This window comes from Bombus affinis, chromosome 12, assembly GCF_024516045.1.
Source record: "Bombus affinis isolate iyBomAffi1 chromosome 12, iyBomAffi1.2, whole genome shotgun sequence".
Taxonomy (NCBI): Eukaryota; Metazoa; Arthropoda; class Insecta; order Hymenoptera; family Apidae; genus Bombus; species Bombus affinis.
The window spans coordinates 3,749,576-3,768,734 of NC_066355.1; the positions used below are offsets into that span (position 1 = coordinate 3,749,576).

The 19,159-nt window shown below is 33.4% G+C and overlaps 1 protein-coding gene across 2 annotated transcripts in view; it reads left to right on the top strand.

The window, feature by feature from the left end:
- The window catches only part of LOC126922459 (uncharacterized), a 318,790-nt gene that overhangs the window by 263,503 nt on the left and 36,128 nt on the right, over positions 1–19,159 (top strand). For both annotated transcript variants that reach the window (XM_050735010.1, XM_050735009.1), the window contains one exon: positions 3,575–3,717. In XM_050735010.1, the coding sequence (XP_050590967.1) occupies positions 3,575–3,717 (143 nt within the window). The remainder of the gene's footprint in view (positions 1–3,574; positions 3,718–19,159) is intronic.

The window sequence follows — 19,159 nt, forward strand, 5'->3', positions numbered from 1 at the left end:
ATTCGATAAAAGTTTATATAATGTCATACTTAGCTTCATACAAAATTTCTATTTCACCATAACTGACGTTAAAGATTCTTCGTTCTTCATCTTCAATTTCCAACATATTCATCCAAAAAATCAGTGTGTAAAATATATACAACGCTTCAAAGTTAGTTAGAAAATTACGCAACAAAATTACATTAGCCTTTGACGTACGAGTCTCAAGTGACTCATCAACAAGTTTCTAACAGATATCAGGTTGATTGATCATTTTTCGATAACAACATTCGTTCATATTTCAAGACCATCCTTTTTAAAATGAAATAGTACTTAAATACTTTAAGTATCATTTACTTCGATTGACACTAAGCAGCACTCTTGTTGAGAATCTCTTGGTTGATAGAAAGAGAAGATTAAATATTCATCGACTTTGAAGTTTTTAGTTAAGCATACTGAAGGCTCGCATTACTAAATAGAAATGGAAAAAGAAATGAAGAAATACACGTTTTTAAACTCGCGTTATTTGTCACGTAAATGTCGGCGAAGAACAAGTAAGTTGTTAGAAACCATTTAAGAACATTCAGTCATTGTAATTGATAGTGTTATTCTATTAACAGATGGTGCAAGACAAATTTACACGATATAGAAATTATCGCCATGAATCTGCAGACAACAGTAATTATTGAAGACGGTATATTACGTTTCCAAGATTCATGGTCTCGCTACGAGTACTTGTAAGTTAACTTGCAGTGAAGTTTCTTGCAGCATGCTTTGTTACTTGGAAGACAGTAATCACAAGTATAGGAATTAATTAAGGCAATTCAACAGAATCTTCTGAAATTTATAACCTTCCAAAACATTAATTTTAAGGATATTGGAAGAGAAATATTTGAAATTTTGCGAAGTTTATCTGCAAAAATAATAACTCTATCGTAATAAAGTTCCACATGCGTAAATTGACTGGTTAATAAATTTATTTCTTTAACAACTCTATATAATATAATACCTAAGGGAAAAAAATTAACGGTGCAGTGATATCGAAAAACGTACTTTCCTAGCGATTTTCGCAAAGCGTTGGAATAATTCGTCCGCATGGAGACAGTGAAAGCAAGAAACGGAAGAATGACTAACATTTAACGCACCGCAAAACAAATCGACAAAATTTCCTTTTTAATGTGCCGAAATGTACAAAACTGGAAATAATTCACAATTGCTTCGAGCGCAAAATGATCCATATTCGTTGAACAAAAAGAAAACGTGGCTGACATAAAATATTCACGCCCCAACAATTATAAATTACAAATAATAATACGTTTTACGCTATAATAAGAAATACGGTGCCGATAGCAACTAGGAATTTTATAACGCAGAAAATACATTTTTCTATCTATTATAGAATGTTTTATATGCACATAGTATACTATGTAAGATAAATGGCAAATTACTAGATACTAAATATGTAGACGATCATGTATATATTGCAATTTAATTTATTTAATTTATTGCTATCGAAAATTAATTAAATCACCCGTGTACTCGTCTTCAATCATTATTTTATTCCATTTGAAGTTGTTCAATGTTTGACCCCAATTCGATTTGATCCTAATTCGAATCGTACAGCGATACAAAGTATTTCTACGGTCGAACATCTTACAAAATAAGATTAGTTCTACCTTATATTTGTATTTACATATCAAAAAACATGTGCGATATGCATAATTTCGAACGCTCAGCCAAACTGTGAAATGGTTCAACGTGTGACAAACCTTATTGTTGTTTATGGCATGTGCTATTGGAACTTGTATCGTAAGGCAAGCGGTTAAAGAAAATGAAATGTCAAATCAAATTCGTTCGTATTTCAGGAAAAGTTAGACAAGCACGTAGGATATAAGAACACGTTCGACAAGCCGTATGAGGGACAAACGAAGCGTAAAATTGTAATTCGGTCTCTTCCAAAATCAGAAGTAAAAAGAAAGTCATCTGAAATTCCGTCACGAAATCCTAAACCGCAACCACGTCCCTGTTTGCAACAACTTTCGAAAAGATACACACAACTGAAAATTAGATTCGTCCGCGGTGGACCAGAGAGAAGGGAAATTCCGGAAAAAATGGATAAGCTCGTCGCGTTGAAGCTTCGACCGTGCTCTCAGACAGAATTAAAACGTTTCGGATTACGTGAAATTTGATTCACTCTCCCCATTTCCAATGCAACAGAAATTGCGAACGAGATTCACAAACCCGATAAAATTAAAAGCATCGTATATTCCCTGGAAATTAGATAATTTTTAAAATACGCAGCCTGGTATAACAACTTTATTATGTACAACGTTAAGTAATAGCATCAAACAAATTCCGTGTAAACGACGTTAGTTGGAAATTGTGTTCATTTATCGCAATTACTTTCGAAACCAATACCAGCAACTATTAAAATTAGTGGAAATTTATGCGACTATAATTCAAAAATTGTTTCCAATTCTTTAATGAGATTTATTTAGTAGAAATGGGAAATATCACTGTTTAGAATGATCTTTAAAATGATTTTTGAAATATCGACGTTTAAAGAGAAGGGCAACTTGTAACGAGTGCCATCTTTGTCTTTCTCACACGCTTCTATCTCTCACTCGCTCTCGCTTTCTAACCTACCCCAAGTTTGCACCGCGTGACCTAGTCTACGGCAAAAACTGAGTCAGCACTATTAGGCTATTTACATACTACTCATATTGTACGCACTGCGAGGGAGAAATGTGGGTCACGGTGTGCCGATATTTATTTATAATTTTCGTACGTAAACAAATTGACATTGAAAATCCTGCATTGGAAACTAAATAACCCTCCAGCCCCGATATCGAAATCATCTACTACGCATTCTATCAATTTTTGTTAATTTAATTTGTAAGTTATAAGTCAACAAACAAATATATATTTTTCTTTTTCGTATTGCATTAAAAATATCATTACGGTAAACTTACGAACGATATAAATTTCCTTCACGATTTTATACAGAAAAATATGTAAATCGGGGCGGTTAATGTATCACTTTAAAACAAAATGCATTTTCAAAAACTTCGCTTTTTTATCCTTCAGCCGTACTATTCTAATATTATTGTATAATTCTTCGTAGTGTATCTGACAGTCGGACAAAACGTCAAAGGATGGAAGACGAACATTTCTGTAATACGACAGATTTAATCAAGCTACTTTTAAATATATAATGATTGAAATTCAACAAGAAACTGAAACCTGATAACGTACTCGTTTCGAATTTAAAAAATGCACGGGACGACTAAAGTATGGAAAACTGAATTTTACGGGAAATATCAAAAGCTAACATTCGAACTGTTCATCCTTTCAACGCGAATGCATACATGTATCCCAAGAGTTAAAATCTTCATTTCTATTATTTTATATTTATATCGTAATAAATGACGCAACGACTTTTTCTAACGATCGTAACAAAAATTAATCGTAAATAAAAATGCACGAAACGAATGATATAAAAAAAGTATAATAACGTTTTGATACATGGACAATGTTATAAACTAGCGTGCTTAATTATAAAATTAATTTCAGCGCATCTTGATTTATGTTCCAGGATCGATAAGCAATATAGACGGCGCTGAGTACAACTGCAATAAAACTGCAGTGCGAAAAGTTATCAGTGGAGTCGTTGGTGCAGCAAGCTCGGTCACATCCATCCAAGTAGCAAACCTTCTTCGACTCTTCCGAATACCGCAGGTACGTGCCATGAATTATAACTTCCAAGACTACGTTTAAAGTATTCCTTTGTATCAACTTGAGTTCCACATCCATTTGTATGTACGATCAAGCAAGGCAAATATTTTTGTAGAATCAAGAACAGGAACATTTTACAGAATTTAATTTAGAGACACTGTAACCTACGTAAGAATCATACAACTAAGTGAAAGATTACACACTCGATCAAATAAAACGAATATTTTTGTAAAATCAAGGACAGGAGCATTTTACTCGATTTAATCTAGAAATATCGAGTTCTATATAAAAATTACGCCACTGATACAACGATCACACATTCGATCAAACGAAAGAAACGCTTTTGTAAAATGAAGGACAAAGGTATTCTCTATTAGATCTAATTTATAAATGCAATAACCTTAAAAGAATCGTATAACCGATTGAAATTTACGTAACATATTATGCAATTTAAAAAGATGAATAACAAAATTAGGGCAAAACGTTTACAGGATCATATTTATTCCAAGTCAAGACATGATTGAATAAAAAATTCACTATAAAAGAGTTTCGATCTTACAGATATTCTTCAGGAAAGAAGGATATGAAAGTTAAAAGACTTGCGGTTGCAATTTTTAAAAAATGAAAATACTAGCTAACTTCAGCGAACTACAAAGCTTTGTTCTCAGCGAAACTTTACGGAACTTCAAGGAAATCACGGCCTAAAATTGCTGTGCCGTGAAATCGGCTGTTACGGAAGTTGCGCGATACAATTCTTCGAATAAATAGAAATTTTAATTTCTGTTTGTAACGTAATCTCCACTAGATCTTCATATTCTTCTAAATTTCAATATTTCAAAATATCTCCATATTCGTGTAAATCTTTATATTTTAAATTCTAAAATTTAGCTCGAAAAAGCTCACGTCCAACGTAAAAACTAAATCAATCTCGTTTCTACTTCAAGAAATACTGAAATAAAACGCACACGTGTAAGTTAACTGAATACAAAGAACGAAATAAAATTAGGGTCAGAAAAAGCCCTTATCACGCATCCGGCAACTCTTTCTCCCAACGCACCACTTTCTCATAGTTCTTCCATTTCCACCAGATAGCAATCACTACCAACGAATAAGTTAGCAGTATCCATTCGCGTGGCAACGATACTTGTTTAGCTACTTTTCTCTTATTCCTGGGCAAGCAAAAAGGATTACACACATCAAATTGGATGCGTGTAATACGAGCTTTCGCAGTTACCAACTTCTGACTTTAGAAAGTACGAGATAGAAGTTAACCAGAGCGAAAGCAACGAACGTGTTCTTCGTCGATAGCATCAGGAGGGAGAACAGAGGGCTGATTCTCCGTCATTTTCCTTTTTTCTTGAAAATTTACAAGGAAGAAGCAAACTGGAGCGAATATTTCGTAAAATAAGCTGGATTGAAAGTAACGCTCATGGTACGCTATGAAATGAAAATTCGACGGCATAAAAAGCTATCTCGGAACGTCTTCTTAGCGCGTCTTTGTTTCGTAGTCCGGTCGTTACCATCAACGCCGTCTACAAATGTCCTTTTGAAGTTGGATTACCACGTATCTTAGAATCTAACTCTCAGAGAAATTGTGAAACGTTGCCTGAAGAAACAAGAAGGAACAGAAGAGAAAAATGGAAAACGTTTCTGGAAGTTGCATTAAAATTTAATGATTCGAGTTTGGATGTTGAGCAGAAAATTCCAATGGAAGAGGGAAATTTCTGAACGTACGGGCTGCTCCTGTGGAAAGCAAGCTACAAATTTTGCATTTCGACGGCACAGAGAGAGTGCTGTTCTGTGTCTTGAATTAAGTGGCAGGAACTTCATCGGTCCATCGATATATCTTTGCATCTTTTTAGAATCTCCTTCGAAGTAAACTTTGACTTTTATTTAAAGAATCTTGACGGGAAATGAGAGGGCGAAGAAATTTTTTTAGACGAACCAGAGAATACTGCCTTTTTATTGTTTTACCATCTCAGAAACAATCGGATAATTAATCTGTAATTTACAAATTATTTGTCTTTGAGAGGACTCTGAATTTTTGTTTTAACATTGTTTGTAATTGTAACAAATCGTGATAAACAAATATATATCTAGTAACTAAAATGGGTCTAGAGTAAGGACAAGTAAGGATACTTTATTTGTTAACAAGCTGGTATTGTTTGTGTATTTAATAACGATGAATATAATGATAAAGCGTGACAGATTATTCAGTGAAAAATAATGTCAACGTGTTCGTTCGGCTTAGCGGCTTTATACATCCGACCTCTCGACGTGTGCTCTCAGAATCTTCAAAAAGGACTGCTTGACCTTAAATCATTTCTTGGTCTTCTCGGGGAGACAACCCCACTACGCTCGGATCACGCCACCGTTCGCGCCTATGATCGCATATGCCGCATTCTTTTGAAACAACAAGCCGAAATCGACGTTTCTGGAAGTCGCTGCTTGGCGCTCGTCGATACATCGTATGCCCCTCGTCGAGCAAATAAGGCGATCCACCTGCGACATTGTAGGACCGCGCGCAACGGTCAGAAATGCGACCCATATTAAAACCTCGCAGCGTAACAAAGCGTACACCTCCCTCTTTTTTTGATACTACATATATTTTTTTCAAACGATAAAATAGATGCATTTTACCAAATAATCAGAGAAGCTGCATGCATGAGAAAAATACTCAGCAACGCTATTAATAAAATACAGTAGAACAAAATATATTTTATTTTATTTTATTTCGAATATTCTTATTCCCTTTCATCTTTAGATCTTTTTAAAATGTTCGACCCATCTTTCCAAGTCTTAAATCGCCAGTAAAATGAGGAATTTTCAATTAGTTTGTGCAACTTAAGCGGAGAAGAGCAAAACATCGTGACACACCACTTCAAGGAGAATGTTACGTATTGGAACGGAACTAATTTTCCGTGGGAGGTGGAGCTAACATTTCGTGAAGGCGACAAACGCTTCGTCGGGTCATTGTATCACAGGAATTGCTCCACGGAATTACTCGCAGAATCAATTTGAAGATTCAGCGAACCATTCGATCAGGTGGATTTTCTTGTTGGTTAGTGCCTCCGACAGGATGCATAACTACCTTTCGCGTCACCGTCAGTTAAAATCGATATTGTGGTCTGTTATCGACGCGCTATGTTGTTATGTGATTACGTAAAAACGAAAGACGCGATAAATTTACCGAGCATGCCCGAAGAGAACGTAAAAGGAAATTTGAAATTCAGATGCCTGTTTGTTGAAACTGCAGTTTGACAGTTCTTCTCTAACGCTAGATTTATCGACGACTAAAATATAAGGCTTGAAACCAAAGCAATGAAAATTGGAAGATATATAGGAAACTATTGAAGCACTACTCTAATTTTACGTTCTAAGTTTTGGTTATAAAGAGCACACAAGATCAACGAAAACGAGCCATTCTAGGTTTATAGAATTTCCACGAAACATTTCGATTTTTTATAATAGACTTCTACAGACCGTGAAATTAGAAATTTTCTGCATTCTCCATACATGTAGAAATGTATTTCCTTTGTTATACATGCAAATACAATACATATATAACGCATACAATAATAATACACATATGTGTAGCTTTTAATAGACGAAATTTCCATCCTATAATATGCTGCGAATATTTACATTGTAAATTCGGTTACAGATTATATAATGTCTACGTTAAGCAGCTTACATTTACATAAACTATGGCAAATAAAAATCGATGTTTAAACGGAAAATAAGGAATTTGAATGTTATCGATAAAAGTGTCAAATAATAATCAATCATCGTTGAATTACGCGTGTAATTGATATCTCTGTATTAGGTAAAATGAAAAAACAAGTTCAGTGCATGAGGCACATTAGCCATGCTATATCGTTTCTCCTGGCTGTACATTTCACTTGGCATTTATAAAAGCCTCTGCTGTACCTCGTAAATTCAAAAGCTGCCGGTTGATTTGCGGAAACGTATCGATTCATTGAGACCGCAATATCCTGCTATCCCGATAAACCTTCGCAGAGTATATTTCACAATTAATGGTGTATTAAAGGATCTTTATGCCAGTGGATATTAAATACCTCGACGAAATCGATTTAATGTAACATCGGTCACTCGTACATAATTTTAGAATACAATGGTGCATATCGGACGGAGAGCTGAAAAATTTTAAGTTTGGTATGAGAAGAACTTATTCGTTGGTTTCTTACATAGATTTAGTTCTTCCAACGTTATAAATTATAAATTCGTATATAAGATTCGAAAAAAGGGTTTATCATGCGTTGTGAACTCATATACAATATGATTATTATTTTTTTAATGATCAGAGATGACAGAGCAACGTATCGGATATTAATTTTTTATTATAAATCTCATCGACAGGATAGCAAACGAAAATGAGTAAACTCAGGAAACATTTAATTCTTAATTCTCCTCGTTAATAAGACTAACAAAAAGCAGATAAAAATTCCTATTACACCTCGAGATTGTCAAAATTTTGGATCTATTATAGACGAAGATATATAGTTGGCTAAGAATCGACACTGGTGTAAATCTGTTTATTGTTATTACTCATAAAATCCTGTTTGAAATTTATCATTACAAGAGATTTATTATATTTTTTGAAATTATAAATATCCATGATTCAAACTTTTATATCGCTATAATTTTCAGCTTGTCATATTCTTCTAATGGATTTGAAAATTCTGCGATGACACAAGTGTCACACAGAAATCCAAAGATATTACTTTATGCTTCCTATATGTCTTTTTGCAGAAAAAAATCTACAATATCCGTAGATATACATAAAACAGCATGAAAATTCAGTGGAGGCAATAAACAACTTCACATCATTAATCATGTGGCGAAGGTAGTAGTATCAGTGGACTTTAAACCGTGGCACATCAAGTTTCCATGTGCAATATTGTCCTTCCTCATCTGTATGCGTCTTCGAGTTTTGCACACAAATCGTATTAATCAATCCAACGTAATTTCTATTTTACGTGACCCCTTTGTTGTATTTCTTTCGTGTGTCACAGGCGTAGAAATACAATTCTGCGTGGAGAAAAGAAAGGAAATTAAGTTTCTTGTCTTAAATGAATCGACTACAAAGTGGCAATTTTCGAATATCCAGATCGGCCTTAATGTCAATGAGGTTTGCAATTGTGTGACTTGTTCCTGTTTCTGTTAAACGCATTGATGCAATGAAATTAAGGAATAAACAAAAAATGAATTGATCAGTTTCGTTTCTAAGAGGCTCATATACATACGTGTCATTATACTCGCATTTATAGAAAATAGAAAAAAAATAATTCGTCTGTACTGATTTTTAATTTCGTGAAAAAAGATGTAAACGGAAAGTTAATTAAAATAAATAGTAAAAATTAAATAGTACTTCTACGAACTAAAAAATCTTTCTTATTTGCTAAAGTAAAAGCTGCAAATGAAACGTCAGTCCTTAACGTGTGCAAGGAAAGTCTGAAAACACATAAATTATGACCCAACCTTTATCTACCCAAATTGATAAATCTTAGTTACCGCGGAGTAAACCCATAAAGAACAAGTATCATAAATCTGTCCATTATGCCTCGCTGGGAATAAAAAATGGACCGGACAAAGACAAAATTTCCGAATCCCTTTTCATTCTTCATTAGTCCCACCGCTGTCACCCAATTCCTACGATCCACTTCGTTCTTTTCCGCCAAATATCACCCTTTCTTCCCATCCCTCTTAGCATATATCGACAAACCTTATTCGTATCCTGTACATATTCTTGAACAAGATGATTTTTCCTTTGTTCCCTTTTCGATGCATATCCAGCAGCTTGATTTTCCAGCTCGTTGTTCGTAATGCTGAAATATTCACGACAATGCCAATGGCTCGGTAGATAGTTAGGAAAAGACGTATGCATCGACGAGCAATGGAACATTTACGCCCGCACAATTGCGTCTCATTTTTTGCTCGTTTCATCCGATACCGGTTTGTTTTTTGCATGATGAAAGCGATTGGCCTCTGCAACGCGAATCGTGGTCATCAGTGCTCCTTTAAACACTGCTCATCCAAGTTACTGTCACCTATTCACGCTCGTTTAGGCGTAATGGTCCTTAATATAATCAAATCCACTGTTGTATTATGTTCATCAGTATTTACCAAGAACCGGTTTTAGTGGAACAAAGAATAAACTCGTACATCGAGAGTGAAATGTGAGTACATGTGTTATAAAAATGAGACTCGAGTGTTGTACATATACCAAATGTCTTTTTTAGTATCAATTTGTATTCCTACATATTTTATATTTAATTGGTTTTCAATCTATGCAACATGCGTATAAAAGTTTTTGAATAAATTAAATTACGCAAGGATTCATATTCATATTCTAAAAATTTGATAGTAAACGTAATTTGATAATTGTCAAAATTTTGACGAAGATCAAACGACAACGTTGTGGTAAAGTTCTCTTCGTCAAATTCTAAGCATTTACATGATATGAATAGGGAGGAAAAAGAAATTTTAAAACATTTCTCCTGGCAGGAGAAAAAACAGGGCAAAGTTATGAAAGATCCTGATGTACACGCGAAGCTACTGTGAGAGGACTATAAGGTTGAAAGTATTCAGGACGATAAATCAAAACTCTGTGCGGGTAAGAGAATATATACGAAACTGGGAAACTTCTGTCCTGTTGCTCGACGCTCGACAGATTCGGCTTGTGAAACCTCCGAAAGCGTAAAGTTTTAAAGAGATTTTGCGAGGATTTGCAAAAGAGGAAGCTGGATCAGGAACACTATAAATCCTAGGCAAAAGACTGCGTGAATTTAATTTCGTCGCGTAATTTCTGACAGGCATCTCTGTCTATTTTCGAAAGAAAGTATAAACTCGTGAAACAGAAAGACGGTGTAAAGGTACTCTCTAAATAGAGCTTTAAGAATGAAGAATGAACTCCGGTAACATTCCGAAGTAAATATAAATCAACCTACCCTCGAACAGTCTACCTGAGAGCTACCAACTCATAAAACGCGCCACAATATCTGTTTGCGAATAAAAATAAAGTATTCTCTTTCAGAAAATTTTCGGAGTGTATGAAACAGAAGGCAGGATTTGTATTCTATTTTAAACTGGGACATTCGTTCGTTAAATAAAGTTTATGATTTTTAGAAAACTTTTACTTCATTCGTTTCCCTATTTATGCTTTTTCTCCGCAAATATTCACCTTTTTTATAAATTACTATTTAAATAACTTTAATAATAACTCGAGGAATGTCGTCTTTAATTTGTGGTGGAAAAAATCTATAAGCAATAAACCACAACATTAGGAAGCTTTATTCGCAACAGAACCATTATTTCTCTTTTTTATTTGGAATATATAATACATATTATATATTATATCGCAAGACGGATCTCAATTTGCAAATTTATGAGTTGGAACGAATAAAGTGATAACTTTCCAATAATTAGAAATTTTGCTCGAAGAGCGAATGCCTAGATTGAAAATGGAACGCCTGTAATAAAGGAATAATTTCATTTTTGATAAGTTAAGAGAAGATAGGATAAGGAAAGCGGAGAAGGTTAATAAGTATAGTGTTCGGGAGCGACGCGATGAACTTAGGAAAATTTGTAACTGCCAAGAATTTATCGGCGTAGCTACTTTCTTACCCCTCGGAGTTATACGAGAGGTCAGCAAAGGGATGACGCGAACTTCCTCCTTTGGATTTAAGTTTGTTATTAAACTCGCACGTCTGACCTCACATGCCTGCCAGCTTACTAACAAACTTGGCCTATTATTAGGTACACGTAAGGGAAAAGAGGCCTATCATGTTCGTTACGTCGGAAGAGAATGTTTAAAAAGTTACCTATTTCTCCATATAACTTATTTTTCTGAAAAGTTCGAATTGAATCGTTTTAATTAGCACGACAGCAACGCTTTTTTATTTGACACGAGATATCCTGAGAAACGCGAAACGAAACTTCGAAAGTAGGTAGCACGGTTTAGTAGATAATATCCTTGTTTCGATCAGACACTGGGGGAAATTACGGTTAATTAACTATGTATCGAAGTTGGCCAATTTCTCCGTTACAATTACTCCTAAAGTGTTGTTAATAAGTAACGCAGAATGGTAGAACAGTCCTGTAAACAATTGAGACTCATCTTCGTTTAAAATAGAGAATTGTGATACTAATACTCTCTTTAGGAGGTTTTTCCACTTTTTGTGAACTTTTATTACTGATTATTACTTATTAAAATAATTTATTAAAATATCCGCGATATGCAAAAATGTATAAAATATTTAGATCGAGTTCTCGTTAATTAAATTTTTTTACAAACCCATGAAAGCACGTACCAGTGGTTCTATTATTGGATTCGTGCTATGCAGATATCCAGCTTTCGCGAGAGACAGATATTAGCAGAAATACCATTTGATTCGGATAATAAGATGTATTGGCGTAATCAAATCATTCTGTGCTTCGGAACAGACACGAGGTGTTAACTTACAGAAGTCCCGTGAGAATAACAAGTCCTTCGGACTATCAACTATTCCTGTCATTGCATTTCAGAATTGGCTAATACCATCATACAATCGAATATCACGCATCACAGACCAGACCTTGATACTATTGAACGCGATTAATTATTACTATCTGCAATTCAAATAGCTATTTCGTTGTCTATAAACTCGTGTCGCACTAAAACAATAAAATTAATAACTTTATCAGCAATTTTTTGCTATAATTAATATCGTTTACAATCTCAAATCTCGGATCTGATTCTACGAAATAAATGTCAATTATTCCATTATTAGTCGATCTATCATTATTGACGAAGCAATTATTTAGTTAATTTCGCTTTACGTCGTTATACACCACATAAATGTAAATACAGATATAGTTTCTATAATATATATAATTCAAAAGTTAATAGATAAATATACAGAAATATCAATTGATCCACTAACTATATACATTCCAATATTCGTTCTGCTCATTGAGGTATTTTAAAATACAATAGATGTTTTATGACTAAACGATAAATTTTTCACGACGCGAAATCGTAACTCAATGTTGATATATCGACGTGACTGGCTGTGACACTTTCGTTCTATTTATGAATATTAAAATCTACCTATCTGTATATAAATATAAAATTTTGTATTATGCACTTTATATGAAACTATACTTACTATAAGTACAAGTAAGTATAGTAAGTATACTTACTATAACTATACTAACTATACTTACACCTTCATTTGCAATAATTTCTGATTTTGTATAAAATAGCTAAGAACACGTGAAATCTAGGAATTTAATTTTTCGTTTCAAATTTAATTTATTTACTTATTGTTGTCCTAAACATAGTTAACTTTGAAATTTAATTTTCATTTTATATCACGGATTTAATTCGTATCCCTTACTACTGTCTGACCAGTAGAGCGTCATTTTACTTGTAAAGACTACCACAGACCTTAAACGTATCACTGAAATAATATGATTAAGTTACTTTGACTACGAAAGTAACTAAGCAATTTTATATCGTGAATGCCTTGATACTAAAAACTTTGTAATTTAATTTACGACTTTATCGCAGATTTAATTCTTATCGCTCACCAATGTTACGTAACTCGTTTATCGTGTGACAGCATAACGATGAGGATGAATGGGCGATTGGCTTATCGTTGGAACGTTTATCTTAGCTCGGCAACGGAAATTACAGAAAGAGCACACCTGCAAAAGACATAATATGTCAGTCAAAAGTCTCGTACTCTATATCGAGAGTATGAACGTCCGCTCTATCGACCGTATTTGCACGAAGCTCTCGAAACGCGATAACACGCAGTTCTAGCCAGTCTCATCAAGCAGGTAATTCATCAGCAATAATAGCATTTCACAGCCATTATATGATGGTATCGATCTAGTGAGTTATATCGAATTCAGACTAATCCTCCACCTTGATCCGTCTTTGAGGCTTAGGATAATTAAAATTATCCGTCATCTGTTAGTAGAAGCCAGTGTTAAGTATAATATATTTCATGGTTCTTTCAATTCTGCGCGCAAAGAATAGAACAAGAGCCATGATACTTAACAAGTATATATTTCTAAAAATAAGAATATACTTTTGCATATTATATTATATACTGTATACTTACATTTTTATACTGAAAGAATTTAAATTGGAGAAAATAAAGAAAAATTGAAGAAAATATGATGTTAATTGTAATAGAGAATTTTAGTGGAAAAATTAATATGTAATAAATCTTAGTCTAAATATTATAGTAATTGAAAGAGAAATTAGATACTGACTAGAGAGAGAGAGAGAATTGTGAAACTTACTGAAAAGATGATACAGCTGAATTCTTTTCGAAAAATAAGATAATTATATGACACCCAGATTGATTTAGAAAATTCTATTATGAATTTGCAGACCTTTATGAGTACGTATTATAGTGACTTTATTTTATATACGTACTTACCATGATAAAACAGAAAACTATAATTATTTAACTAAAAATATTTCATAATAAATTAATATATTACAACTAGAGCAACTAAATCAATACAACTAATCAACTCGTAACGACTAACGACACGCACAACTCGTGCCAACTAACGACAATTCACAACTCATGTTAATCAACGACAACAACCACCTTTACCGCCAAAGCGTCCCTTCTGAATACTTTTCATACTCCTACCACATACACGTTTTTATAATCGTCCATGACCAAATATGATCACGTTCGGCTTTCCAGGCAACCGCTTTTCTGAAAGAGCCAAAGACCTGTCGCTGGGCCCGATAACTCATTTCCCATCCCGTCTGTCGTATCAGCATTTTCACTTTCTATCTGCATTGTAGTTCGTAATGCTTACAAGTTCATCGAGTTTCACATGATTATTTCACGATACTATGATATAATAATGTAATAATGGTAGGTATTTAACTTTACGTACAACTTGTTCACATTAAAAATAAAAAAAAAATGTTTCAGCCCTCATATATTACGTTATTATAATTTCGAATTGATTTAAGAAGTATAACTAAATAATCAATATTTTTGTTTCGCAATAAATATTCGTGCTTCGTTGCTCAAAGAATTATGCTCTAACGAAAAGAAATTTTATCCTTCTCCAACGAGCTATAGCACGCTTAAACCAAGACGGGCTTTAATCCCAACTTTACTCATAAACATTAGCCCTTCCTCGTTTCGCCTCTGCATCCCTTTTAATACATCTATATAAAAAAAAATCGAGGCGATGGGAACAAAAAGATACAACCTGACGATATTACGCTAGTGGGGAAATTTACGAGTAAATAAACGCCAGTCTAATTTGATGATAAAATTTAATAAAGGTTCACACGGTCAGATATAGACCATGTTCCACAATTAGTTGCGAGACCGAAAATTTATCGAAAACGCGAGAAGAATAAGAAAACTTTGTTTCTGCAATCAGTTTATGCCGTAATTCAAGCATTCTGTCATCGAATCAAATTCGACGCTATTGATACCAATCAATAATGTGCTATTGAATTTCCTCATTGCAGTATAGCTGAATAAATAATAGTCCGTAAACTGTCCGCGATCGTTCTGCACACAAACGAAATTGGACACCGCTAAAATTAGTAATTAATAATCGATCTTCTTTCGTCAAAAAATCCCAAACAAGAGTTTAACGAAGAAGTTCACAATAAATAAATACAATGGCTACAATTAATTGGTAGTGTAATAAATTTCGTATTTCGTAACTACAAAAATTGAATATGAATGAAGATGAAACAGAGAACCTGATGAAGAAACTTTTCATCGAAAAACAAGAATATGTGCCAATACCTTTTGCCACTCTAGAAATTTTTATTATTATTTGATTTTTGTTATTTGAAGTAGTAGAGGGATTGAAAAATAAACCGGAAAATAGTGGAAATAATGGAAATATTCATATGTTTGTGGATATAACTAAAGGAATTGGATCTGAATGATTTGTTTCTCGTTTATTAAACGTTATAATTACTTTTTATATTTAATATATATATGTACAATTGGCTATTTTGAACTTTCGGGAAATTTCATATTTTTATGAACGTAACCAGAAAAATGGAATCTAAATACCAATACGTTTCGCTTACTAAATACTGTAACAAGTATTACATTTCAGATATTTCATATACTTATACGAATTATATGCATTCCCTACATTTTTCTATCATTAGCTTTCTCATAAATAAATGCATGAATATCAACAATCAACTACATAATTAATAATTATTATGTACAATGTTTTATCCAATCGCTGCTTGTTTGCTAATAAGTGTTTAACAGATATTCTCGGGAAAACTTGTCGAAGCCAATCGATAAATGCATCGTCACTCTCGAAATTACTAAACTTTATTGCTGGAAACACGGTTAAGAAGATCAGAAAAAGCGTTGCGTTGAAAAATGGTATCGAATTGCAGGAAGCAATATCGAGAAACAAAGAGGAGAAGAACAAGTTGTAGAACGAGAAAGACAAATGACAAGAAAGTTGTTTTCGAGCTATTGTAATAGCCGCCACGTTATTTTCTAGCTGGCGCTTTATAACGATAAAAGCATCGAAATGGCAAGGAAGCCAAAACGGCCATTACGAAGTGATAAAGAAAAACGTGAAACGCTGAAGAAACACGGATCAAGAAAACGATTAGATTACTCGAGCCCGGTAGTCGATTAGTCTTCGCGATAGTTTACAGATTCGCAAGAAACTTTCCAACCTAGTAGAAAAAGTTAACCGGCAATTATCTCGAGTGACTGGCTAAAGAATATAAAGGGCAACGAAGTTCAGACGAGAAAGATCGTAAAATATTAATTGCTACATTATTAACGACGAGTCGAATTGCATAACGCGAATATTAAATGAATAAATTATTAAAATTTAAACGAAATTACGGATTAAATTATAAACTGAGACACGCGCGCCAATTGTCATCGAATGTAGCTTTAATTAAAGTTTTTCTTCAACCGTTAATTATAAATATTCGATGCTACAACGTTGAAACAATCGGAAACGACACCAGCTGTAATCCCCTCACTTTCATCAGAAATAAAATCGTAGAAGAATGAAAGATTAAAGAATTATTCACATTTCGTTCGTCGTTCAAAAAAGCGATTACAATCTACGGTTATTCAGTCTTTTGTTCCCGGGATCGACAGGACCAGGTTAAAGCGATTTCACACGGTTGCCTTCGCTTCTAAACGTTTTTTAAATTCTGTAGTTAAAACGAACTTTCTATCGACCATCGTTCTATGATAACATCTTAGCACAACTCGAAGCACGGACGAGAATACTTGCTGTAAGTTAGTTAAGAAGGCTGTTGTTCGAATAAGCTCAACGAAAGTATTATATTCGCGAACGAGTGAAAAATGAAAGAAAAATGGCAGGGTCTCAGAGCGAAATAATAAAATTGAAGACAAAACAGGAATGAAAAGCTTGCGCATAGTTTGAAAGAAACAAAGGAGAAAAACTGTTTCGGCGTTGGTGGTGAATATTTTTACGCCCCTTTATTTCAGCTAATAGCCTGTCTCGACATTTATATCAAAGTTCTCATTCACCTGCCTCTCACGGACGATCATTACGATTTCTCTTTTATCCTATTCACGCCTCGACTTTCATTGATAGAACTTTCATCAGATCCAGATATTATTAGGAAATCTTCTACATAACTGGATTCGAATTCACTTCCGACGCGAATAAGAATGACTGTGATGAAGTGATGATATTTGTCAATTCATCGTATTCTACCCTTTGCAAATGATATATAAAAATTTTATATTAGAACTACCGATTTGTAGTATGCGAATGGTTTGAAATTAAAATGATGTAATGAAAACAAATATATACATGTAATCGTGTCTAGCGTGTCAGATCGTTAATAAATACACTTCCCTCCGTAAGTATTAAGATACTTGCCGGTCTCACACAAGGAAACGATTTAGAATATGTAAGAAAAATTTGTAAAAGTTATTTACATCGAAGTTGCAAATTAGGATAAATTATCATGTTTCCCTGAGTTTTGTGACAGTTGTGGACGAGAGTGTAAGTAAGAAATAAATTATTAGGTTGTCGAGAACAAAAACAAAGATATGTTCCAATAGAACAAAATGAATAATTCAATAAAATAATATAAAACAAAAAATATTGTGCACCGATTATTTCCTTATAAAACGAAAGAAACTTTTGGGACAACCTAATAATAATTAATAAAAAACTTTGCTAACGACTAGCTTTGCGCTTTACGAACAACGAAAACAGTTCTGGCGAAAAAAAGTGAAAAATATTGAGGATTAATTTTGTTAAAAGCATTTGCATGCTTTCAGTAGTTCGCAAAATCAAAAAATAGAGAACTCGTCATTTTTAGTTCTAGCGTTAAGAAAAACGAAATATTCTTCGGGACAATAATTTTGCAATATTTCGTATAATATCTCCTGGGTTTTAAAAAAAATCGCAATTGTAAAAAAGTCGTAATAAAAAGAACGTATGGCAATTATAGCCAGCAATAAAAGTAGCAGTTGACAAGAGAACAAACCAATAACTACGCTGCAAACCAGCAATACGAATTGCAATTACATAAGTAATTCAGCAACAATGAGTTGCTACCAGTGGTCTTATTGGATACTTGTGGATTATATGAACAGTATTTTAGAGGTCTCGTGATTTCATTCGGAACAATGAGTTTTGACACATCGAAAATTGTGCACTTTTACTGTGTCCAGTAGCGTGAAACGACTGCTGCAAACACATATCGTTTGCAAATGCATTATCATTGGCCAAAATTCATTTAGTATTCGATGTAATCTCACTAAAAAGATGTCTCAAAGGAAATGAAACAAAACTTTATTATTCTCCTCGATAATTACTATAATGAAACGAAGAAGAATGACAAACAGAGAACAATAATTTTCGTTTGGATTTACATAATTATTTAGATTCGTACAATCTATAAGAAGGCCATTTTTATTAAAACAAAAAACCCTACGATATTACGATACAAGATTACAGTGTAATACTATTCCAAAATAATTAAAAGCTGTTTCACTCATAGTGGTTATAAGTACTTGCGCGTCGTTCTATTTTTAATATTACTTTTAAATATCAATTAATTAGATCTAATTCTAACTATATTAAATTTCGTATCATTTAAGAGTATTCTTACGAGTATTTTTAGAATATTTTACGACTACGAAACTTTAGTATTATAAGAATTAAATGTATAACATCTGAAAAAAGATATTTCATTGGAAAATACTTTTGTACTTTTATATTACTGTATACTTATCCAGATTTAAATAATAAGCACAATATGCTTTATGTAAATAAAAATAGCCTGGTTATAAGAATTGTATGAAGATTTTTGTCAGAGATTGTTAAACTGCTGATATTTATACAAATTCGCGTTTTCATGTAATTAAAAAAAGATCGAGCTCAAGTAGAAAAT